The 23788-nt window shown below is 38.2% G+C and overlaps 4 protein-coding genes across 11 annotated transcripts; 3 read left to right on the top strand and 1 right to left on the bottom strand.

Annotated features, from left to right (window-relative positions):
- Positions 1 to 5417: 5417 nt before the first annotated feature.
- LOC131303479 (early nodulin-like protein 21) lies at positions 5418 to 6884 on the top strand. The gene is made up of 2 exons (XM_058330359.1): positions 5418 to 5720; positions 6386 to 6884. The coding sequence occupies exons 1-2, from the start codon at positions 5531 to 5533 to the stop codon at positions 6673 to 6675; spliced, it is 480 nt and encodes a 159-aa protein (XP_058186342.1). The 5' UTR covers positions 5418 to 5530; the 3' UTR covers positions 6676 to 6884.
- Positions 6885 to 6990: 106 nt separating this feature from the next.
- On the bottom strand, positions 6991 to 21281 carry LOC131303480 (protein NOI4-like). Of its 6 annotated transcripts, none has more exons than XM_058330362.1 (3): positions 21116 to 21281; positions 7447 to 7665; positions 6991 to 7314 (listed from the first exon to the last, which is right to left on the bottom strand). In XM_058330362.1, exons 1-3 carry the CDS (start codon positions 21251 to 21253, stop codon positions 7288 to 7290), a joined length of 384 nt encoding a protein of 127 aa, XP_058186345.1. In that variant the 5' UTR covers positions 21254 to 21281; the 3' UTR covers positions 6991 to 7287. The 6 variants fall into 6 exon arrangements, with proteins under 6 accessions (XP_058186345.1, XP_058186346.1, XP_058186343.1 ...); XM_058330363.1 differs by having other exon boundaries at positions 7447 to 7662; positions 21116 to 21280; XM_058330360.1 differs by lacking the exon at positions 21116 to 21281 and adding an exon at positions 8040 to 8215.
- Positions 13525 to 18957, top strand: LOC131303475 (cystinosin homolog). 3 transcript variants are annotated; one of them, XM_058330354.1, is made up of 9 exons: positions 13547 to 13758; positions 13888 to 14020; positions 16165 to 16254; positions 16522 to 16646; positions 17020 to 17062; positions 17205 to 17322; positions 17427 to 17476; positions 18172 to 18261; positions 18816 to 18957. In XM_058330354.1, the coding sequence occupies exons 1-9, from the start codon at positions 13640 to 13642 to the stop codon at positions 18858 to 18860; spliced, it is 813 nt and encodes a 270-aa protein (XP_058186337.1). In that variant the 5' UTR covers positions 13547 to 13639; the 3' UTR covers positions 18861 to 18957. The 3 variants fall into 3 exon arrangements, with proteins under 3 accessions (XP_058186336.1, XP_058186337.1, XP_058186338.1); XM_058330353.1 differs by lacking the exon at positions 18816 to 18957 and having other exon boundaries at positions 13525 to 13758; positions 18172 to 18525; XM_058330355.1 differs by lacking the exon at positions 18816 to 18957 and having other exon boundaries at positions 17427 to 17563; positions 18172 to 18385.
- On the top strand, positions 19837 to 20790 carry LOC131303478 (uncharacterized). The gene has a single exon (XM_058330357.1). It carries the CDS (start codon positions 19955 to 19957, stop codon positions 20612 to 20614), a length of 660 nt encoding a protein of 219 aa, XP_058186340.1. The 5' UTR covers positions 19837 to 19954; the 3' UTR covers positions 20615 to 20790.
- Positions 21282 to 23788: the final 2507 nt, after the last annotated feature.

Genomic DNA, 23788 nt, shown 5'->3' with positions numbered 1-23788 from the left:
GTGTAAAGCCTATGTTTGAACATGTGTGAATGTTAACCAAATAAGGTTGAGTCTTAACGTAATATTGGGTAGCTCACCACCAATAGGCTCAAACTTTTAATTGGGTCGCAGTTTAATTAATTTATATTGGGCCAAAATGATATGGTGTGGACTCGGCAATTATTCTCCCAATGAATTGGGCCTTGTGCGTACGCAGTGGTGGATCAATATATTAGAAAATCTCCCAACAAGTGGTATCAATGCTAATGGCAAGACAATCTAGGGGAGAATTCCCAACTGCAACGGATGGCTCTGAATCGTTGAAGTGGGGATTCAAGATGACAACCGATAAAACAAGTTGACTTGATGATGGAGTACATAATGACGCTCTGATCGATCGAGCAAGTCAGGAGATATGATTAGAGAGTAGTAGATCAAAATCAACTGGGAGTTTGGATGCAAGGAAAGAGATCAAGGCTTGGTGCATGCATAATCCACACGAGGGAAAATTTGTTCGAGCATGTGTGAATGTTAAGTCCCTTCGGATAAATAGACATTCTTTGCAATTGCTCCTCAATAGATTGGGCCCTGTGTACTCAGCGACGGATCATTGTATCAGACAAATTCCTAACAGCCCACCTTAAAATACAAAATAGTCATATACCCATTCGAATGTAGAAAGAGAAATGAGAATTGACATAAGCCCAAGAGAATCGAATAATTTTCTTTAATCTTATTATGGGTGCACATAGGGCATTATAACTTACCCCATAAGGCAATGCCAAGTGATGCTCCACATCATTCACAAATTGCCATGCTCCATAGTGCGGGTGAAAATTTGAAAACTTGATATCCGGGCTAATTTGCATGAACGTCGACTAACTGGATAGTCGTAAGTTGTCCCAAACACTCCACTCAGACCATAATATTTGCCCTTTCATCATTGCGAAAAGAGATCTGATCGCAACGGAATATGCACGGTTTGGATATTTGATCGCATTACCCATAAATCATAACTCTGCCTCTAATCATAGGGCTTGTTTGATAACCTAAATTCAGCACTTAAAACTAAATCAATTAAGTAATAAGTAATTCAGTAGGTTTGATAACTACATTTTACATTGTTTAACAAATTAAGTACCACTTAAAATATAGGCTAAAAAGTTGAAAATAATTAAGTAGCTTTGAGCTACTTAATTCTGGCTAAATTTTTGTGTACTTACATTCAACTATCATACTACCACCTCCACCACCACTACCACCACCACCACCACCACCACCGCTCCTACCACCACTCCACCACTATCATCACCACCACTACCATCACTACACCACCACCACCACTCCCACGTAGCACTCCACCACTGTCACGCTCCGCCCCGCAAACGGCATCCAAAGTGGGCCTGAGTCGGCGCGACCACGTGACATTCCACACAGAAGACCAAACCACACCTCACAACCTGTCAAAAATAAACACCCAGTGGCAGGCTTATCATCTTAACATAAAAATGAGTCAACGTATTGACTAACCAATCATGACATCGCACAACCAAGAAATTACATCTGCATTATAGTACTTTAAAAATTCTATATTGCAACACATCCACCGACGACTTACTTATAACTTGAATAAACCAACTTCTTCATCAACTACCTACAACGAACTCGACTATCCACAACGTCCAAAGCTAACCTCAAATAGAACGCCAACCATCGACCAAACTTAATTACAACCTGTAAAATTTAAAAACTTCAACTATCCTTAGCTACAATTCCTTACAAATTAAGTTCTGCACCAGTTAAAGCACTCCACAACAACGTAACCAAAATCTCACCTGACGCTAGCAAAACACCTCAACACAACGACCGGTAGTGGACCAACTCTAAGCAACCTGCTACCTAGCAGACCAAAAAGGATAGCCAAAGTGTGTGAGATATAGAAATGCTCAACATAATACACATCACCAATGTAACTGAAATACTAGAATGTATACAACGGTTATAATCAACATATCCACCCAACTGAGCAATAATAATCAATGCACAACAATATGAATGTAATCACATCACATGCAGTGGCACGTTTGCCACATCCCATGTACCCAAGATAAGGTGTCCCACATACCATGCTCTTATCCACCGACAATTAGCCGACATGGCATACGACATGGTATGCCTCACACGCTAACCTTCGGCGGTTCAATCAACACCTATCAGCATGCATTTTCATCAAATACGCATATCACAACCAAATCTTGTGTCCCACACACCATGCTCCCAACCATCTTACATTGAACGATATGGCTTACGACATGGTGTGCCTCACATGTAAACTTTCACAACATATCAAAAGCTAATCAACAATAGCATGATATATACTCCTCACTACATCTCATTAAAATAACCATATCGAAAACTAATCACGAATAGCAAGATATACACTCACCACCACAACAATATTATATGGAGAAGAACCATATCAAACACACTCACATTTGTATGACCGAGGTACGCCAAATTTACGATTTCGGAACCTCCCCAATTGACTGGCTTGTTATCTAATCACAAGCTAACCATATCAGTTTATTGAACGCTTAAACGTTATCACTAACTCCTGAAAATAATATATAACACTAACAATAGATTAACGATACTTAACGCATACAAGCATGTCCATCTTAAAGGTTTATAAGTGTCCCTAAACAAGCGTAACACTCAAACACCACATCACCCCTACATTTGGTCTGAAATCTACAACCAGTCTGTCGTATTCTGCCTATAACTTCTTATAGGGTTGAAACAAGATCATGAAACCACCACCATTAGAAAGTACACCTCCGGTGCATGAATTTTAATATAAAATTTGTTAAAACGGAGTCCGAACAATAAAGTTATGCTAGTCCGAAATTACACAGCAACCTGTCCAAAATCACAGATTCTACACGTCTATCAACTTCAAATAAAAAACTGATATAACCTGCTACAAACTAAGCTACAACTCTCACATATTCCGAAAGACAAACGAGTCTAGTTTTAGAATAAAAAATCCGTGCGCAAACTCAATACCCGAGCTAAGAAATATGACCATTTTTTTAAAATGTGTCAGTGCAGCAAATACAAAACTCAACAGGAACACACCAATTTGTAAAATGAGTCAAACTTAGACCATACAACAAAATAATCTGAAATTTGGTAGAGATCATAACAACATCTCAAAGTTTATCCCTAATTTTTCTCAGATTTTTTGCAATAAAGGAACCTAGTCAAAATCACTCCCAAACTTAAAAATTCTGTGCAGCGAAACACAATTTCCAGCAGAACAGTCTGTGTTCGAAAATTCATTAAAAATCGAATACTTAATACTTTTTAGTAATTTCAACACTAAAACATTCTCAACTTATCAATCTTTAAAACCCATAAGGACCCATAACCAAAAAGGTCGCTTAACTATAAAAAAAATTGATGAAAGATACAGCTCTGTAAGCTGTTTGCTCAAAAATAGAAATCCGACCACAGCTTGATTTACGATTTTTATCTTTTTCCACACTTCTCAGAAAATTCTGAAAATTTAATACGATACAATAGACACACTAATGAACATTCAATAAAAATACCAGAAATTTAAAAGTTTTCTAGGTACCTTGAATAATTTCGTAAAGAACAGACCATAGTCTCCAGCCTCCTCTCTCTCTCTCTCTCTCTCTCTCTCCTACTCTTCTGCAGCATTTCTCTTTCTACGTAAAAACAAGATATGTATGGAGAAAGATAAATATTCCCATGATATTTTGCTATATAAGAGGACAAAAAAATTTATCACATACAAGCGGAACCACGTCTTAACTTATACTCCAATCACAAATCACATACAGGACCCCCGCAAGTTTTATTATTTACGATTTAAACCCCTAAAACACATAGTTCAATTAAAAATAATTGAAATACCGAAATATCTGGAGTGGGTATCACAACCACACCACTCCACCACCACTCTACCACCTCCGCCTCTCTTTCTCTCTCTCTCTCCTTCTCTTCTACCGCATCTCTCTCTACGTAAAAACAAGATACGTATAGAGAAAGATAAATATCCCTAAGATATTTTGCTATATAAGGGCACAGGAGAATTTATCACATGCAAGCGAAACCACATCCTAACTTATACTCCAATCACAAATCACACACAGGACCCTCGCAAGTTCTATTATTTACGATTTAAACCCATAAAACATATAATTCAATTAAAAGTAATTGAAATACCGAAATATCTGGAGTGGATATTACAATCACACCACTCCACCACCACCACCACTCTACCGCCTCCACCTCCGCCTCTCTCTCTCTCTCTCTCTCTCTCTCTCTCTCATCTACTGCATCTCTCTCTACGTAAAAACAAGATACGTATGGAGAAAGATAAATATCCCCAGGATATTTTGCTATATAAGGGCACATGAGAATTTATCACATGCAAGCGGAACCACGTCCTAACTTATACTCCAATCACAAATCACACACAGGACCCCCGCAAGTTCTATTATTTATGATTTAAACCCCTAAAACACATAGTTCAATTAAAAATAATTGAAATACCGAAATATCTGGAGTGGGTATTACAACCACACCACTCCACCACCACCACCACTCTACCACCTCCGCCACCATCACCACCACCACCGGCACCACCACCACTTCCACCACTCGTCCACCATTATCATAAGTATATTATGACTGTTAGTAAATTAAAAGAGAATTGAAACAAAATTAATTCATCATTTTTTTAATTCAATACTTAATATATTTATCAAACAACTTTTCAGCTTAAAAATTTCAACTTTCAAATTTCAGTACTTAATTTTTCAGCTTTCAGTTTCAGTTTTCAATTTTATCAAACAGCCCCATAGTACCCAACTTAAACGTTATTTGTCTAAAATTAGAGCACTTCCTTAGGCTGTCTCCAATAAATCACAGAGAAATCAAATTCTTTATTTGCCAAAGTTTCCGAAAATTAAAACCAAAAAAAGGAAGAAAAAGGGGCAAAGAAAACCCCCCCAAAAAATACTCCGTAATAAATAATAAAAAATACAGGCCCATCGTTATCCACGAAAATAGCATACGTGCAGAAGTAACTTCTCAATTTGCCCATATTACCAAGTCAAACCAAAGCCACCCCTAACCGTTATAATTTGAGTAATTATTCATTAGTCCCGGAACACAACTACGTGGTGTTCCGGATCATTCCAGAACCACACATTTACGTGGGTTCAGACACTAAGTCGTGGACTTTGGGAGAATGTGTGGTGTCAAGTGTCCAGGAGCACCACTTGACTATGCTCCGGGAGTGCCGAATAAATAGACTTGTATATGGAATCCTCCCACTACCTCCATGACCATCGAACCCTACAAAAAAAAACTACCCTTTAAACTCGCTGTGAAGTCTCCTTTATCCCTATAAATAAATGTTTTGGAGTTTATTAATCTGTGTTTTAAAGATTTTACTGCCAGATATATATCTCCTTCCCCGCCCAGAGAGCTCTAGTTCAAAAACTGAATTCCAAAAATGGCTTCCAATTCCACCATTTTAGCAGGTCTGCTGCTTCTGTCCCTCTCCTCCTTCCACTTCCTCTCTGTCACTTCCTTCGAGTTCCAAGTTGGCGGCATCAACGGTTGGGTCGTCCCGCCGGAGAACGACACCAAAATCTACAACACCTGGGCCTCGAAGAACCGGTTCCAAGTTGGCGACACCATTCGTAAGTGTTATCGACTTGCTATACGTGCACAGAAAATAAATGTGTATAGACACACGCACACATGTAATCTTGAAGTGAATGTAGCATCGCGAGCGTTGCATTCGCAGTTTTCCTACAATTTATGTTCACGAACATTTCCTCCATCTCGTATTGTACGAATCTCTTATATCAGATAATTCACTTGTCTCACTTTTTTTTTTTTGTAAAAAAGATAAATAACTGCTCTAAAAAGCCAAGTGCATCTCCATACCATTTTGAAAAAAATTACATGTCACGAAGCAAGTGCGTAAAATACTCGAAAAGGGTAGGACCCGAAAAACTATTTCGTGCTTCAGAAGCATTGCTCCTCGAGCATAGAATAATCTCTCGTGGAACCCTCCTCTTTATGTTCTGGACTATCAGGTTGATCACTTATCAACCTCTATTTCTGTTTTTTTTCCCCTTGGACCGTGAGCGGCATATGATTGTCGATGATCAGGGTGTCAACCTCGTTGGGATGCTAATTTCTCGTTGTGATGCCGTATGCTCTAGCCCTTTTCATCGTTGTATGTCATTCGGTTGTAACTACATATATGATTGTTTTTCGCTGTTCAAGAAAAATATTTCTAGTTTTCGATGTAGTAGATAGCAAAATTTGATAATTGTTTTGGGGAGGCGCATTTCAGGTTTCAGGTACAAGAAGGACTCTGTTCTGGAAGTAACCGAAGCAGAGTACAAGCAGTGCAACTCCACCCGCCCACACTTCTTCTCCAACACCGGAAACACCGTCTTCGACCTCGACCGCACCGGGCCCTTCTACTTCATCAGCGGCGCATCCGGGCACTGCGACCGGGGCCAGCGCATGATCGTAACCGTGATGTCCCACGACGATTCCTCTGGCTCCAAAGCTGCATCACTTATCTCCTACGGAGGAGCTGCGGTTGCGCAGCTTGCTTTGGCGTATATCTGCTTCTAGCTAGGTTTCCAGTGTCTTTGTTTTGCTATTTTACGATATCGTTGCCGACATTGTCAGGTTGCTTTATGGATTTTTTAGTCTAGATTTAGTTTTGGTTTTTCAAAAATGGGTTTGGTGCAGTGCCTATTGTGTTTTAGCATGCAGAGACTCCATGTGTTTTGGTATTTCATTTGATTTTTACTCATTATGCTGATCTTCTGAGTCGATCTTGAACGGGTTTTAATTATCGACCTGGTGCCAAGACGAATTTCAATATAAACTCGTTTGTCAAGCCTAAAAAGTTCCGAAAATGTATTTACATCTAACATATATGCATGGAAAGCGAACGAGCATTTAACGAATTAAACACCAGCCGAACTCTAGCAATTTGGTTCATTCCATCACTCGCTACATGGTACCAGAAAATAGCCGCATGTGTTAGAATTTGCAAGACACCGTGAGTAACGAAAGAGTAAAGTCAGAAATACAGAACCTGCTCATGGGCAAGTTGGCCCAGGACATCCTACGTTACCAATTAAAAAAAATGAACAGAACCAGCTCAACTTCCTTGCTTCTTAGACAAACAGGAAAGGTAGAAATGAGCAGCAGCTAGCTTGAAAAGCAGCCAAGGTTTCAGAAACAGCAAAACCACTTCTTCTCCTACAAAAGTCATACGTACCGATTGTAAGCGAACATATTACGCAAAATTTGCAAGAACCTAAACATGATCAAGCAAAACGAACGCGCAAAACAAACATTAAAAAAAAAAAAAAAAAACCTCATTGTTTGTACCGTAGGAGGGTGCTGATGACGTTGATCTTTTCGCGGGCGATTGTTACTTGTCTGTGATGGTTGTGGCCGTGGTGGTGGTGGTGTTGAGTTAGCGGCAGTTCCGGTGGTTTTCTTGTCATCTCTGGCCTTGGCGAATATAACGGTAAAACCATCTGCTGAGGCCGGATTGTTTACGTCCCACTCTCCAAACTTTGGCAATGGCCTACCTTTATCCTGCTGCTAGAGATCACAAACGTATCACTCAACTATAACACGTATCGATTCACATGAAAATAGTGGATACGAGGATTCATTGCAAGGTATATAGTAACTTAGAGCAATTTGCACCTAAAGACAAATTCCAATGCTGTGATGTTACCATTCAAATTAATCTACAAGACGAATTCCACGATTGCAAGAAATATTAGGTAATCGTTCAATGTTTGGTCGTTCTCCCTTCTTCAGATTCCCATTGAACGACACGATCCTGACCTATAGTTTGTTCAATTTGTTCGGTTTCTGTCTTTACATTGCATTCGAAATGAGGCGATTGGTGATCCCATAAAAACAAAAATCAAGCGTCTAGTTTGATATATTGGGCTGAAAATACTTACCGGTGCCATCGAATGATAGATAACGGATTGCAGAGAGAGAGAGAGAGAGAGAGAGAGAGAGAGGGAGGGAGGGAGAGAGACGGTGGGCAGAACGAGTCTTAAGGAAGAGGGAGAAGGAAATGTGAGTTGATGATTAATCAATGCAGGCATGAAGATATTGATGCACCGACCATGACCCAACTTCTTATGTAAATTTCCCTTAGAAATCCGGCACCCCAAAAAAGATGAGAACTTTTAAAACTCGTGAAGTTTGAACGGAAAAAGTTTTTGATAGAGGGAGAGGTTCGACGGCAAAGACTAGAACAAGTTACGTAATGCCCAAACTTTTTTTCACCACATAGTTATTCAGGGTGTTAGCTCAAAGATTTCTATAGAATACCTTATTGATTTTGATGATAACAAAATAGTATATTTTATTGAAAAGAAATATAATTAATATTGTGATATTTGGAATACCTTAATATTTATTTTGTAGGATTTGGGTTGAAGTGCACATAGAAAGATTGCTACACCAAATCACTTTCTTCAATAGTCAATATTTCAATTAAAAGGAAGAAGAGATTAAGGACAAATCTTCTCCTAATTTTTAATTGGCTATAAGGGATTATGAAAAGCAAATGCTAATCAGGGGGAAGATTGAAGATTACTTGGAGTTTCATTATCTCTAACGGCTAAATGATGGGCTCATTAAAAAAATTAATGAAAGATTGATTTCTCTGATTGAAGAAGAAAACAAGTCAAATGGAATATAACTTTCAAAATGGTTCAAACTGCTAGTGACAAAAAGGAATGGAATTTTGCTATGAAGGATTCATTCAATCAAGGCCATAATAATGTATTGGATAATTAATTTTCCAGAAATCATGGGATGCATCTTACGTTCAATTGTGGAAGCATATATTCAAGACTGAAGAAGAAAAAAAAGACAGAGGAGAGCTTCACGAAAAATACTCCAAGGCACATACTGATTAAATCTCTCAATACTCAATTCTTTATCTTGATATCTATACACTTGTGTGAGAGTGCTTGGTTTGATCTCCATTGTAAAAGGGATTGTACACCCTTATTCATACTCTTGTGAGTGATTACTTTTTGTGAGTAGTTTTGGAGAGAAAATCCACTTGGTGGTTAGGTGTAACTAGCACCGGAGTGAAAACTAGTTGGGTTAGGTGTGACTAGCACTGGAGTCAAAATTATTCGGAGCGATTGGGGATAGATTGCTCGTTGTAAATGTTGTTTAGCACCCGTGAAGCGCGAAGAATTGTAACTATTGGAGATAGTTTAACAAATCCCAAGTTGGACAGTTGGGAAGTGGACTAGGCCGTGAAGTTGCGGACCAGACTATTATAAATCCTTGCGTTCGATTCTCTCTTCCCTACTCTCTTTACTTTCCGCTTTGCGTATCTATATTGCATATATGAACTGAGATTTGTTTGAAAACAGAATTGTGGTATATCTTGCATAATTAGCAAATTAGTTTTAAAATTTCGCATTATATTTGAGATACCCAATTCACCTCCCCTCTTGGATTGCTCTTTAGACCAACATAGGGGTCAATACGCTTAAATCGATAATTGTACATGTCGTAAAGAAAGGAGTTGGGACGCCGCATGACTATGTCTTTGAACCATTGAGAGCTGCCCATACTGAGTCACGATTTCATGGCATTTTACAAGAATTTAGAGATGAATAGAATAGAATAGGGTAAAATCCACTTTGATCCCCTGTGGTTTGGATTATGTGCTGATACACTTTCTATGGTTCAAAAGTATGCAATTACACCCCTATGACTTGTGAAATGTGCACACAACACCCAATTCCATCCATAATAACATCAAGTGTGACATACGCGCATCAAAAGTCCGATATGCCCTCATCACTCTTGATTCTTCTTATTCCTCAAATCTAACCAATTCATCCCATGTACTAAAAATTGTATATGAACCGTTGATATTGTAGAGTTTGACAAGTATTACATCCATAGCAAAATTCTAGTCGATCAAAAAATAAAAACCTTATGGTCGAATCGAATTTATTATGAAAGAAATTTTCAAATTTAGATTTATCATTCATCTTAATAAGAATTAGATCACTGAGTTATTGATGTCTGATCGAGTTAATTTTTTATAGAGATCAATGCTCTATTATATGAATAATATATTATAAACCGCTCGGATTAGATTTTTGTTAGATTCAAAAGATGTGTGAGATACAACTTCATTAAAATAGACTGAACTAAGTGTTACGTGCACACTTTTAAACCATAGAGGATGTATCCTCATATGACCCAAACCATAGAAAGTCAAAGTGGACTTTGCCCTAAAATCCGGAGGAGAAAGAGAGCTGCAGTCAAACTCAGTACACTCACAATTTTGTTGTGAACCTTTTAATTACACCCTGAATGAAGAAAGGGCATTCATTCTATAATAAAATTTATTCAAGTTTATATTCACACAATTTTTGGATGATCCCTTCACATAAGTATAGGAAAATCCCTTCACGATTTCCTAGCAAAGCATTTAGAATTTGGAAAACAAGAGCCCACTATTATTTTGGGAGTCACATCAAATGGGTTGGCCTAATTTAACCATGAAGACTCACCATATAAACCAATGACAACAAGAGATGTTCACCAACAAATCAGCTATCCTACCTAGCTAGCTGTGTTGCAATATTGTTAGGAAGGCCACCAAAAATGAAGTTGCCCTTTGTTGTTTTCGTTTTCGTCTCTATTGTCTTTTTTCAGGTTGGAATCGATGTCGCTCTAGCAAGCAATCGCGTTCCATTCCTCGTGAACCCTCAATCACTTGAAGGGCCTCGGTATATCTCTGTAACAGGTGACATCATCGAAATCCGAAACTTTTCTAAAATTTGCAATTGATGCAGAGTAGGAAATTAAGGAAAGTGACAATATCAATTGTGATCATGTTTGTTGTGGTATAACAGGATGCAACAATAACTGCGACGTCGCTTGTTGCCACTGTGATGTCACGCAACAGCCGCCTGTTTGTGTTCAGTGCTGCGAAGAGAGACGTTGACACACATACGTGCGTATAATTTTTCGAATCGTTCGGACTAATAACGAGGGGATATATAGTCGTACAAGATGAGTGATGCATTGTATAAACCATATTTCGAGGGATAAATTGTCCCACGGATTTAATCATTCCATCGACTGGTGCATCCAAATACCTGAAATGTATTAATCTAATCAATGTCTATTTCCGCCAATCACCAAAATTCCAGCTAAAGGAGTACTGTGTCTAAATTGTCAAAGAATTGGTCAAACCAACAAGCACACAAATTCGTGAAAAGCAATCACACAGCAAACAAAGAATGCTAGCCGCAAAGATTTCACTGTGGGTTCCCGACTATGTAGCTAACGACATCCACACTGCGTACTAGTTTTTACTATGTACCGAATGGTTAAAGTACAAGAGTTTATGTCCGATTATAACCTACGATTTACATTGTCAATTACAGTAATGCCGCCGTCAATCAAAGGCCCAATATTAAGCGAGCCGTAAACCAAACCGAATTAGGCTTCAAAAACCAACATAAATGACTTCTCCATATTTACGTGATACAAGATGCATGGATATGTACGCGCATAGAACCTTAAACAAAACAAGGGAGAATGAAAAAGGTCACTTATGTTATCAATTTTTGTGCATTTGAAGGTGCTAATGCCCAATCTGTGCATTTTTTCCTGCAGGGAAAACCGGTGGGGTACCGTATAATCTCTGCGAATCGTGTAACTTGTTGGGGTCTCAAAGAAACAAAACCCTGCCTCCAGTTGGAAGGAGAAATTTAAAAGAGTAGAAATTTCGACAGAATCCCTCCATTCCTGGGAATTGGATTAATTAGTCCCCTAAATATTTGATTAAGCAACATTGGCTCTTTGCTTGACTCTTTGTTTTAGTGTTTTAGTTGAGTTTTTCTCCTCTTGTATGTGGAAGGTCCTCCTTCCTTGTTCATGTCCTTTATTATCCTTTCAACAACTCTCAATGAATCTTCTTTCTTCGGAAGTTGCCTATCTTAGGTGTTATTCTGCTAAGGAGCTTTTGGGGTTTTTTTTTTGCGTTTTATCCTTATTGAAAAATAATAATTTTGCGTTTGGTAGCTTGCGCCAAAGTTCTATAGATTATTGATTAGTCCCGACGAGATGAATCAATAATCCACAAAATTTGGTGCAAAACTAATAATCGCGAAAGAATTGAGTAAAAACGAAACGTCAAAAAGCTAAGAGGAACAACACCGTTCTACTAGTTGTATTCTCTTATTTAACTTGAGAAACTTAATGAGCTCAATAATAAAATTACAAGCACGGAGTTACATAAGTACAAGTGTTGACTCCACTAAAATCGTAATCTCATTTGAAAAAAAGCCAATTGGAAGATGGTGTTGTGCAGTGGTGTGTGCATGCCCACCTCCGAGCCATCAGATCATGCATCCGACGGCTTAAATCTCATCTCGATAATGAATGACTTTCGATCATTAGTTGTCGAGAAGAGATCCGAACCGTCGGATGCTCAAAGTCAAAAACCTCCTCTCCCCCTACTTCTCTAAACCCAAAAACCAAAAGCTCATTTTTCGCATAATGTGTTCGGACCGTGGTATGCCAAACACTCAAAAGTAGAAAATGAAAAAAAAAATTGAAAATGTAATCAAAAGTTGCCAACCAAACACACTCTTTATCCTCAATCCAAATGGATATATGGATTTATAGAAGACAAAGCCCAGCATCATACCACTCCTGCTGTTTATAGAAGTCCTACAAAAGGTGTTCTATGAACAGAGTATTTTTTTCTATGAAAAAAGTATTTTCGCGATGATTGTAGACGAAAGTACGTCTAGATTCATGATCCAGATTCATTGAACTGGCGATATTTATGACGAAACCCCAGTATAAGGAAAATTAAATTATTTTTTGGGTCAAAACATATCTTCAAAATTAAATGATTTTCCAGAAAACAAAGGGTTACTTACCTAAGAGTAGAAAGAAAATATCTTCAACCGCTATGAGAGAACATTTTACTCATTGCTTTTGTCTTATATTCCATTGATTAGCCTTGGACTTCGACATTTTTGTTTTCACCTCTTGACTTCTTAACAAATGCTAGGCACACAATTTTTAAACATAATTCTAGAAACAACTGTCCGCGCGACCGTTCGATGCATGTTGATCCAGGTGCGTCGAACGCTTTCGGACGTAGGGTGCTTTTTCACTAGTCTAAATGGACTAAATGCTATATTTTTACGAGATTTTAAGTAAATCATTCTCCTCACATATATTAATTAAAAATACCATTTAGCTGAACACACCACAGTTGTATAGACAATTGTGCGCTTAAACTTTCTGTAATTACAAATTTCAAATGTTTTTTTTTTCTAAAAAACAAAAAAAAAATAGTGTGAATAATAATTAAAAAAAAAAAAGGGGGTGTGAATATAAATTTTCATTCCGAATTTGTTTTTGTAAGTACAATATATAATTCCTCCTGAGGACCTTCACAAAACCAGAATCTGGCGAATCAAAAGCTTTGGTTCGTCACTTCGTCCAATCCCGTTTCCTAGAGAGAGAGAGAGAGAGAGAGAGAATGGCGTCGTGGAATTCCGTTCACCTAGAAGTGTTATCGAACGTCTTCGGATGGACTGCCTTCTGTGCCTGGTCCATCAGTTTCTACCCCCAAGTCATCTTGAATTTTCGCCGGAAAAGGTCTCTCCCCCACACAAATTCCATTTCTCTTTCTCTCAATTCAATTCCGCCTTACTTTATCAAAATCAGATCTTTTGCAGTTTCCACACACGGATTTATGCCTAATAATTGGTGTTCTTGTTTGTGCAGTGTGGTAGGGTTGAATTTCGATTTCGTGCTGCTGAATTTGACCAAGCACTCTTCTTACCTCGTCTACAATGCTAGCCTCTTCTTCAGCTCCGTTGTTCAGAAGCAGTACCGCGAGAGATATGGCCTCGATCAGGTCTCTCTCTCACTATTACTACTATTTACCTCTATCTGTGAATCTATATGTACACACTTGAGGCCCGGACACCTGATGCGCGTCTAAAGCGTATTATGCAACGGATGGATAGAAAGAAAAAAAAAAGAAGAGCGCAGAAGAAATTTGGGATGGCAGTTTTTTTTTTTTTTTACCTTGATACTGTGATGCAGGGAAGCGTATAAGAAATTGAGAACGATGCAGCAAGGAATCACAAACACGATAGTTTAGAGAAACTCTCTCTGAACTCCTTTTAATATTCGATAATCAACAACCCCAGCCCTAAGGCGAACAACCGAATATATAGGTAGCAACTCTAACCCTAGAAAGTGTAAAGTAACAATACCGAAATTATTACCGACCCATAAAATAGAGGAAAAAACAAAACTTCTGAAAAAAGAACCGGCTGAAACGGAGATTCCTACGGAAAGTTAGAAGCGAAACGATAATGGCCCAAAAAGGAACGAAGGCCAAAAAACGGAGATTCCTACGGAAAGTTATAAGCAAAACGATAATGGCCCAAAACGGTACGAAGGCCCGTTTGGAGGCCTAAATGGCCTCAGATGGCTAAAAAACACACGGCACATGGCCGAAGGCGATGTGTCCCGACCGTTGGACCGTTTCACATCCAACCCAAGTGGGCCCAACGCCAAATTCCTCGGCCAGTTATTTATGATCTTGCCACTTGGCCTTGGAATGCTTAAGGTGGTAGTCTTCCTCTTTGGCTACTGCATCATACTGCCTCCGTCTCCAAAAGATTGTTCGGTCTGCAAAACGAAAACTTAAAAATAAACCGAGAACTTAAAAGTCATCTTTGTCGGTGAAATTTCAAACTTTTTTGTAACTGCTTACTATATGTCAATGAGACGAACAATCTTTTTGGGAAGGGATAGTAATTTATTTAGGTTGTTAAAGGGGGAGCTTGGGGGAGAAAAAATTGTGAGTCAGCCTCAAAACTCACGTTCACGCCTTCCAAAGGGATCTTGTTATAGATATGTCTGTATTTTTTATTCCTTTTCAGTGTCTGGCTTCTGAGGAATCCCAAAACATAAATTGCTTGACTTGGTTGAGAATTGGTGGTGTTTTCCATGCTCATAGAAACTAGAAGCAGCGTACATATCATAGTCTTCACAAGCTTTTGATAATCGGATGTCCAATCTAGGTTACATGCACATCGACTAACGACTGGGCAAACCGGAAGCTCAATGATTATAGTTTTGGATTTTTTACTCTTAACTTGACAGATTTTACAGACGCTAAGGCTGGACAATACCGCCAGATTGAAATTTCAAGTTTTGATGTGATGAAATTGGTCTTGGATGATTACGCTTACTGAGTTTTGAGTGATGGTTTTCTCTGTGACTCTGTGAGTCCACGAAAATGGTTTATGACCAAATTTCAGTGATTTGGAAAAGTACTTCTCAAATCAGATTATCAGATCAATGCTTTTGCCTGAACTTTGCATATGAAGAATTCATGTTGTGAATAGAATTTGATTCTTAAACATTGGCTTTGGATGGTAATGGGGTTTTGTAAGTGGCGCTTTGAAAGAGCGACCTATTGAAAATTGGGGAACATAAAGAGATTTAGGTTCTTGGGAGTGTTCAGATGTCTTACCGCCAAAAATATGTAACCAGATTTCAAGCTTCTATATTGTTTATTCCTCTTGATGGCGTCTAGTTGGACCCGGTAACCGAAAAATGGAAAATAACAATTCTAGTTCATGGGATATCTCATGAAAAAGCCAACTTCTTTCACTATTTCTAGTTTCGAGACTACTTATGTTTCTGTATCTAGTTTCGTTAGGCTATGAGATGAACTAAACATCACAACCTTGATTCGAATACAGATCTCAGTATATGAGCACAAGAGTGACATGCTAGCATCCTATCCTGTTATTTTTGTGTGTCAAGCGAATGTTGTTTCTACGGATATTCTTGTAACATGGTTTGAATTGAATTTTGATGGACCTAAGTTTCAATTTGCCTCTTATTTTCCAATCCATATACAAGCTAAACATGTTTGCACATAGCATTAGCTGCTTTTAGGAAGTAGCTTGGGAGAATTACATGTGCTTTTGCCAAAAGATGAAGGGCTCATTTACATCCTTGTCATTCTTGTTGCAGTTGATACCTGTAGCTGCGAATGATGTGGCTTTTTCAACGCATGCTGTTCTACTCACTGCGTTTACCTTGTTCCAAATTGCTATTTATGACGTAAGTAATTCATTCTGTCTTGACTAGTTTTGGTCTTATTTGGCCATTCGTTTTAGAGGTGCTTCAGTTTGAAAAGCAGAAATGTGGTATTTTTGACGAATTGGTTACATCCATTTTTTGTCCGATTCGTGGAAAGAGTACTTCTGATATTGTTAGCCAAATAGTATCTTACTTTATATGTATACATTGAAGATAATATATTGCAGTGAAAATAGTATGTTACATTGTATATGCATTAACACATACTTGTATTGATATTTTGTACAGCGTGGAAATCAGAAGGTCTCAAAGACTTGTATTGCAATTGTTTCTGTTGCGTGGTTAGCTGCAGCAGTTTGTGTTTTCATAGCTTTGCCAAGCCATTCTTGGCTTTGGCTAGTCTCCTGCTTTAAGTAAGACATTTTATGACTTCCCTCCAGCCTTCCTCTTTTCCACTCGTAGAAAAAACAACAATGACTGATACCAGGAAATCGTTTGATGTTCGTGATCAAGTTTTGATCCTTTGATGTCATTCTTTTTGTGATTGGCTGCAATGGTATATATCTTTTGTGGCCATTCATTAGCATGTTCCCAATATCTTGCATTCTAGCTACAGTTATGGGGAATGTAATTTGTCCTCCATAACTCGTGGGATGTAATAACTAATAACGCAAGCTAAGGAGCTAACTCTTCTATACATTGCTTTTTGAGTTGGAACTTTCTTCATTGTCTATGGCATAACTTTTTCTGTTACTCTGACATTTTATAATTTCAATTGTGTTGCAGCACACTGCAGGTTGTTATGACTACCATCAAATATATTCCTCAGGTTACAATCACTGAATTGAATCTATTACTGAATTTTTATGCTAGAGAAAAGTCCTTCCTCTTATTTATGCCCCACCGGTCCAAATTTTCCACTTTTTGGGTGGTGGTTTGAATCTATTACTGAACTATGGGCTGCATTATAGGCAGTCATGAACTTTCGGCGGAAGAGCACCATTGGTTTCAGCATTGGCAACATTTTACTTGATTTGCTTGGAGGGGTGGCAAGTTATGGCCAGATGGCTGTGCAATCTATTGATCAAAGTGTGTCATCCATTCGTCAACTTGATATGCATTTTATGAAAGCTAGTTCTGTCTGCATCGTACTTTATGTCTAATCAAATGTTTCACTCATTCATCTGTTTCAGATTCCTGGGTGAACTTCTATGGAAATATTGGCAAGACCTTGCTATCATTTGTATGGACTATTCCTCGTCTCTCTCATAACTGCTATTGACTATCTCCATAAAAGCTTCATTCCCATGCTGTTGCCATAGAAAATCCTGTACACTGAGTTTGCCTTACGGCCTTCTGTTTCGTAAGTAATTTAGGAAAAAGACAAGAAGAAGAAACAAAAAAGAATTCATCTTCCCAGTGCTACATTTTTTTGGTATAAGGAAAACCTTAGTTCCATACTGTTAAGCAAAAGGGATTGGGGTTTACCCTTCACCGCGGTGCTGAAAAACCTGAGGAAAACAGTAAGAAATCAAACTTTGAATCTAGCATTTTCCAGGGTTCCTTGAAAAAGTTCTGGATGCTTGGTTTTGTTGCTTATCTTTCCTTGGCAAGCAAATATGAGGCATCATGAATCACGTATTTGATTTTGGACACAGAAAAAAGGGGGAAATGGATACAAAACCATAATAAAGGGAGGACAAACAAAAATGAGTGTAAGACTGCAGTTCAGTTTTTGTGAAGATGAATGTACTGTGGAATGATAAAAAAAGATGTACTGTGGAAAGATTATTTTACGTCATGCAAACTGTTATTATCTCGAGGATCAAAAAAAAAAAAAACTGTTATTATCTCCTCCCCGCTTTCCTCCATAATAAGCTGATACTGTTTGCTAGATCCTTATACTGGATTTGATTTTTGTGGAATGTACATTTGCAGGTGTCAATCTTCTTTGACCTACTCTTCATTGTGCAGCATTATGTGCTCTATCCTGCCAAGAAAACAGCTCTCTCTCCCGATCCCGATACGGTAAGCCAGGAGCCACTTCTTAAATCTTCAGATGGCCCAGAAAAAGAAAAGGTCTAGTCATTACCCCTGGATATACATTATATTGAACTTCATAACTCCATGTAAAATTAAAGCCTGAAATTGTGCATTTTGTTGCTCCTGTTGCATAGAAAAACCCCTCCTTTTGTATACGAAGGTACTCGTCGTTGAAAGAAAATTCTTAGCAATTAAGGACAATGTGTATAGCCATTGAAGTTAATGTAAATTGCTGGCTCTGATTTATTACACGAGCATGGTTTATCTTATCAAACATTCACGACGGGTAAGATAAACCTTTTTCAGCGGGAATTACTGGATGTGTGGTCCGAACTCATTGGTCTTTTCTGATATTTTTTCCATGGAAGATCTCGGCAGTTTTTATGCTTAGTAAGTGTTTCAAGATTTTCCTCAACACCAGATCAGATTCGATCATCTATGCTGAGAGGCAATTTTGCAGATTAAGCGAAGGGGGTTCGGCTGGCTGTTCTAAACTGTTTTGTCACCTGTTTTGATCATATTTGATTATTTGTCTCTAGGTGGTTCAGGAAGAACCTAAGGATATCGAGGATGGCAGTGACTGATGCGTATTTGAACCCTGAATCTAAATAAACTGACTTGTAGCCATGTTTTCCAACTCAATTCTATTATCTGATGGCTGATGGTAGCAGTGTTATCAGATGTTTGATGGTGGTCAATTTTTCCCTTCAAATATGCAATAAATAAGAGATGAAGTGTAATAGATCTGTCCAAAATCTTTTTACCTCCAGTTATTTTCGAGGCATTAATTGGATTTTTGGCCATTCTACTCCAATAAAGAATATGAGTCTCAATGTCCAATTGGATGGTGGATTTGTTTCCCATACAATTGATCAGGGTTGAATTTTGGGGTCAAGCTGGCAAGAAAGTAATTTTTTTTTTGTGAATTCTCTAGTCTCGGCACGTACTTCGGGTTGGTGTTGTGTAGTGAGGAGTATAGCACTGTGTTGTGCATTTCCAAGCCATTGGATTGTGCATCCGATGGCTCAAATCTTATCTCGGCAACCAATGATCAAGAGTCGTTCATTGCCGAGATGAGATCAGACGGAGGTGCGCAGGCGGTGCTGCGCATACCACTACACAACACCATCCCCCAATTCTCTTGGTACGGATGGTCTGTCTTTGATCAGACTGGAGAGGGAATTAGTTGAGATGCGCGACGAGGGGATTACTTGTGAATTCCCCAGTCCCCATCAAATTGTTTGTTTGGTTCGTCGGTCAGGGACTTAGGAGTGTTATAGCCATTTTACGCTCACCTCGACTATTCCTATTCTTGATCCGGTCAAAAGCGTCCAACCTAAATTCCAACAAATCACTTGGATGGATTACAGCCTAAGTTCCATGGATTACAAGGATCTGGTTTGCTATTTGTGTGTTCTCCAAGATATTTTTTTTTTTTTTGAAGAGGTTGTCCAAGATATTCAATATCACTTTTTGTTGAGCCAATCAAATGGCAATTAATGATAGGGCTTGTCCAATACGTCACATTTGACCAAAACAAAACACCTTGCTTCCCAAGTTTGCCAACCCATCTTCTTACATCTCAATATTCTCTCTCTCTCTCTCTCTCTATAAAACACAAAGCACCCAAAAATATATCCATTTCATTTTCACCTCATCTTCAAAAGCAAAGACAAAGATGAGGAGAGAGGGTCGCCAACACGGCATGGTTCGAAACTACCCGATCTTGGGACCGCCGTTCAACCCAAGACCCGAGTCCAGATACCTTAACCGGTTCGATTCGCCCCCGACGGCCGGGCTTTTCACCAAGGTCTCGTCAAAGCCCACCAACCACTCCAAGTTCACGGGCATTTGCGGCCGGCCCAAGTGCACCGGGTGCCATGCCCACCCGGTATCCAAGTCCAGGCCCAAGGCCAAGGGGACCCAGAAGCTGCGGTCGTGCGACGTCGTTTCGAATCACAGGCTGGTGAGTTGGCGGGTCGTGGATTCTAACCCCGGGTTGAAGTTTTCCGGGTTTTCGGCTGGTGGGATTTTGGATCACTTGGATAGGGACAATATGGGTGATTTTGATGATGATGATGATGATTTTGTGGGTGAGGTTTATGAGGATTCATGTGAGTTGGATCATCGTAAAAGAATAGGAGAATCGACTCTGGCACCTCGGGAATCGCACGATTCAGTGGAATTGGAGATTGCATCAGGAGCCGTTGATATTAAGGATTGCGATGAGGAAAAGAAAGATGATGATGAAAATGAGAACGTGAGCATTGATGATTTGGAAATTGTGTGGGCAGAGGAATTAGAAGATGAAGATTGGTGTTTGGTTGCAGAAATGTAAATTGTTTCTGTACAGCCCATGGTCAATGATTCCTTATTTGTATTTTCGCAGTATTTCTCTAATTTCTTTTTTACTATTTTCTGTTTGTTATTGTATGGAGATTTCTGAAATGTGGATGGATATCATCTACTTCGCCAATATTTGACAAATTATAAAAACAGAATCAATAACCTCAATAACCTCTCTCTCTCTCTCTCTCTCTCTCTCTCTCTCTCTCTCTCTCTCTCTCTCTCTCTCTCTCTCTCTCTCTCTCGTTTTTAAATGTTGATGACCTTGAGGTATCTATATTATATATATATATTAAAACTTGTTTACAATGTACAAAGTTAAGTTAAAGAGCCTAAGAATATGTGAAATGTGCATCAATTAGAGATACTTTGATAGTATTGTTCAATTTGTTCGGTTTCTGCCTTTTACATTGCATTCGACATGAGGCGATTGGTGATCCCAAAATACAAAAATCGAGCGCCTAGTTTGATATATTGGGCTGAAAATACTTACCGGTGCCATCGAATGATAGATAACGGATTGCAGAGAGAGAGAGAGAGAGAGAGAGAGAGAGAGGGAGACGGTGGGCAGAACGAGTCTTAAGGAAGACGGAGAAGGAAATGTGAGTTGATGATTAATCAATGCAGGCATGAAGATATTGATGCACCGACCATGACCCAACTAATTATGTAAATTTCCCTTGGAAACCCGGCAGCCCCGAAAAGATGAGAACTTTTAAAACTCGTGAAGTTCGAACGGAAAAAGCTTTTGATAGGTGGAGAAGGTCGACGGCGAAGACTAGAACGAGCAAATGGTTACGCGATACCCAGACTCCTTTTTCATCACATAATTTTTTAGGGGTCAATACGCTTAAATCATCGATCTTTTGTAATTGTACATGTTGTAAAGAAAAGAGTTGGGACGCCACGTGAGTCCGTGACTATGTCTTTCAACCATTGAGAGCTGCCCATAGTGAGTCACAATTTCATGGCATTTTACAAGAATTTAGAGATGAATAGAATAGATTAGGGTAAAATCTACTTTGACCTCCTGTAGTTTAGGTTATGTGTGGATACACTTCCTATGGTTCAAAAGTATACAATAAACACCCCTGTGACTTGTGAAGTGTGCACATAATACACAATTCCATCCATTATAACGTCAAGTGTGATAAACACGCATCAAAAGTCTAATATGCCATCATCTTCTCCCTTGATTCTTCTTATTTCTTGAATCTAACCAATCCATCTCATGTACTTAAAATTAGATATGAACCGTTGATATTGTAGAGTTTGACAAATATTACATCCATACCAAAATTCTAGTCAATCAAAAAATGAAAACCTCATAGTTGAATCGAATTTATTATGGAAGAAATTTTTAAATTTAAATTTATCATTCATCTTACAAGAATTAGATCACCGAGTTATTGATGTCTGATCGAGTTGATTTTTTATAGAGATCGATGCTCTATTATATGATTAATATATTATATATGAACGGCTTGGATTAGATTTTTGAATTGTTAGATTCAAGAGACGTGTGAGATACACATTTATTAAAATAGAGGGAATTGGATTACGTGCACACTTTACAATGTTATTGCACACTTTTGAACCATAAATGATGTATCTACATATGACCCAAACCAAAGTGGTCAAAATGGACTTTGCCCTAAAATCCAGAAGAGAAAGAGGCTGCACACAAACTCCCCAATACACTCACAATTTTGTTGTCAACCTTTTAATTACACCCTGAATGAAGAAAGGGCATTCATTCTATAACAAAATTTATTCAAGTTTATATTCACACAATTTTTGGATGATCCCTTCACATAAGTATAGGAAATCCCTTCACGATTTGTTAGCAAAGCATTTAGAATTTAGAAACAAGAGCTTACTATTATTTTGGGAGTCACATCAAATGGGTTGGCCTAATTTAACCATAAAGACTCACTATATAAGGGCATCCACATCTCCCTCTCTACTCCTCTCCTTCCACTAAAGTAGAGAGCAATATACTGAAAATGGAGGTCCATCGGTCCCGTGGCCTTCATCGCCACTTTACAAAAATGTAGATTTGCTACAGTTCTCTTTTATAAGAGGCGAGGAACTATTCACCCATTTGTTAATATTTTATTGTTTTATTTGTAAACTCTTCCCAATTTTCTTTACCAATAAGTCTAGGTATCCTACCGATTACCTCCGACCACTTCTCTCTCATATATGTGTCGGATGCCCCCTACTGTTTCTCTCTCACATATGTGTGGGATGCATCCCACAATTAAATGTGTGAAGTGTGAAAGATGAGTGCTCGATGAGAGTATTGTACATAGCATTGCTCTTCTTTTACTATTATTCTTTTCGATAGAAGTATCGTAAGTATCTGCTCTTTATCTGGAACCCTGGAGCCCTAAAGACAAATTAATTATGACCCTTTAGAATAATTTGATCAAAAAAATAAGATCTCCGCACTGGTTCAAACGGATTAAAAATTGGAGTACTTAATTTTTTTTAGACTATTTATATATTAAAAAATACAATTAAAAAATTTAGTGCTCTAATTTTTATCTTTTTAAATTGGTGCGAATATCTTATTTTTCTGATAATTTTATCCTAAAGAGTCATAGTTAATTTTTGTCTCTATGACTCTCATAATTAATTTTTTGCTCTACATGGTCCCAAATAGATAGCAAATACTTAATTTTGAGAGCTCTAAAGACAAAAATTAATTAGGACTCTTTACAATAATATGATCCAAAAAATAAAATTTTCACATCGGTTCAAACAAATTTAAAATTGGAGAACTTAATTTTTTTAATAGACTACTATAGAGTATACAATTGAGAAAAAAAAAATATCATTTCAATATTATTTTGGAAGAAGAAGGAAATAATATATTAATGGACCACAAGTTAGAGTAAAGAGTCTGATGCAGTATGCATTTTAAAAGTAACTAACTAAAGTAATAAAGTGGCATAGTATGCATTTTAAAAGTGACTAACTAAAGTAATAAAATGGCATTTTAAAATGTAATTTGGTCTAAAATTTAAAGAGGCGGATGCTCTAAACCAACGACAACAAGAGATGTTCACCAACAAATCAGCTATCCCACCTAGCTATGTTGCAATATTGTTAGGAAGGCCACCAAAAATGAAGTTGCCATTTGTTGTTTTCGTTTTTGTCT

Source organism: Rhododendron vialii, chromosome 10a (assembly GCF_030253575.1).
Source record: "Rhododendron vialii isolate Sample 1 chromosome 10a, ASM3025357v1".
NCBI lineage: Eukaryota > Viridiplantae > Streptophyta > Magnoliopsida > Ericales > Ericaceae > Rhododendron > Rhododendron vialii.
The sequence above is the reverse complement of the archived record's forward strand: the minus strand, read 5'-3'. Positions and strand labels throughout refer to the sequence as shown.

Excerpts from the sequence above, each read along its gene's own strand:
- LOC131303475 (XM_058330353.1), top strand. The coding sequence starts at position 13,640 with ATGGCGTCGTGGAATTCCGTTCACCTAGAAGTGTTATCGAACGTCTTC. Across the intron at positions 13,759-13,887 it reads TTGAATTTTCGCCGGAAAAG|TGTGGTAGGGTTGAATTTCG; the intron begins GTCTCTCCCCCA and ends TTGTTTGTGCAG. Across the intron at positions 14,021-16,164 it reads AGAGATATGGCCTCGATCAG|TTGATACCTGTAGCTGCGAA; the intron begins GTCTCTCTCTCA and ends TTCTTGTTGCAG.
- LOC131303479 (XM_058330359.1), top strand. The coding sequence starts at position 5,531 with ATGGCTTCCAATTCCACCATTTTAGCAGGTCTGCTGCTTCTGTCCCTC. Across the intron at positions 5,721-6,385 it reads CCAAGTTGGCGACACCATTC|GTTTCAGGTACAAGAAGGAC; the intron begins GTAAGTGTTATC and ends GGCGCATTTCAG.
- LOC131303480 (XM_058330360.1), bottom strand. The coding sequence starts at position 8,189 with ATGCCTGCATTGATTAATCATCAACTCACATTTCCTTCTCCCTCTTCC. Across the intron at positions 7,666-8,039 it reads TCTATCATTCGATGGCACCG|CAGCAGGATAAAGGTAGGCC; the intron begins GTAAGTATTTTC and ends TGTGATCTCTAG. Across the intron at positions 7,315-7,446 it reads GTCATCAGCACCCTCCTACG|GAGAAGAAGTGGTTTTGCTG; the intron begins GTACAAACAATG and ends TGACTTTTGTAG.
- LOC131303478 (XM_058330357.1), top strand. The coding sequence starts at position 19,955 with ATGAGGAGAGAGGGTCGCCAACACGGCATGGTTCGAAACTACCCGATC.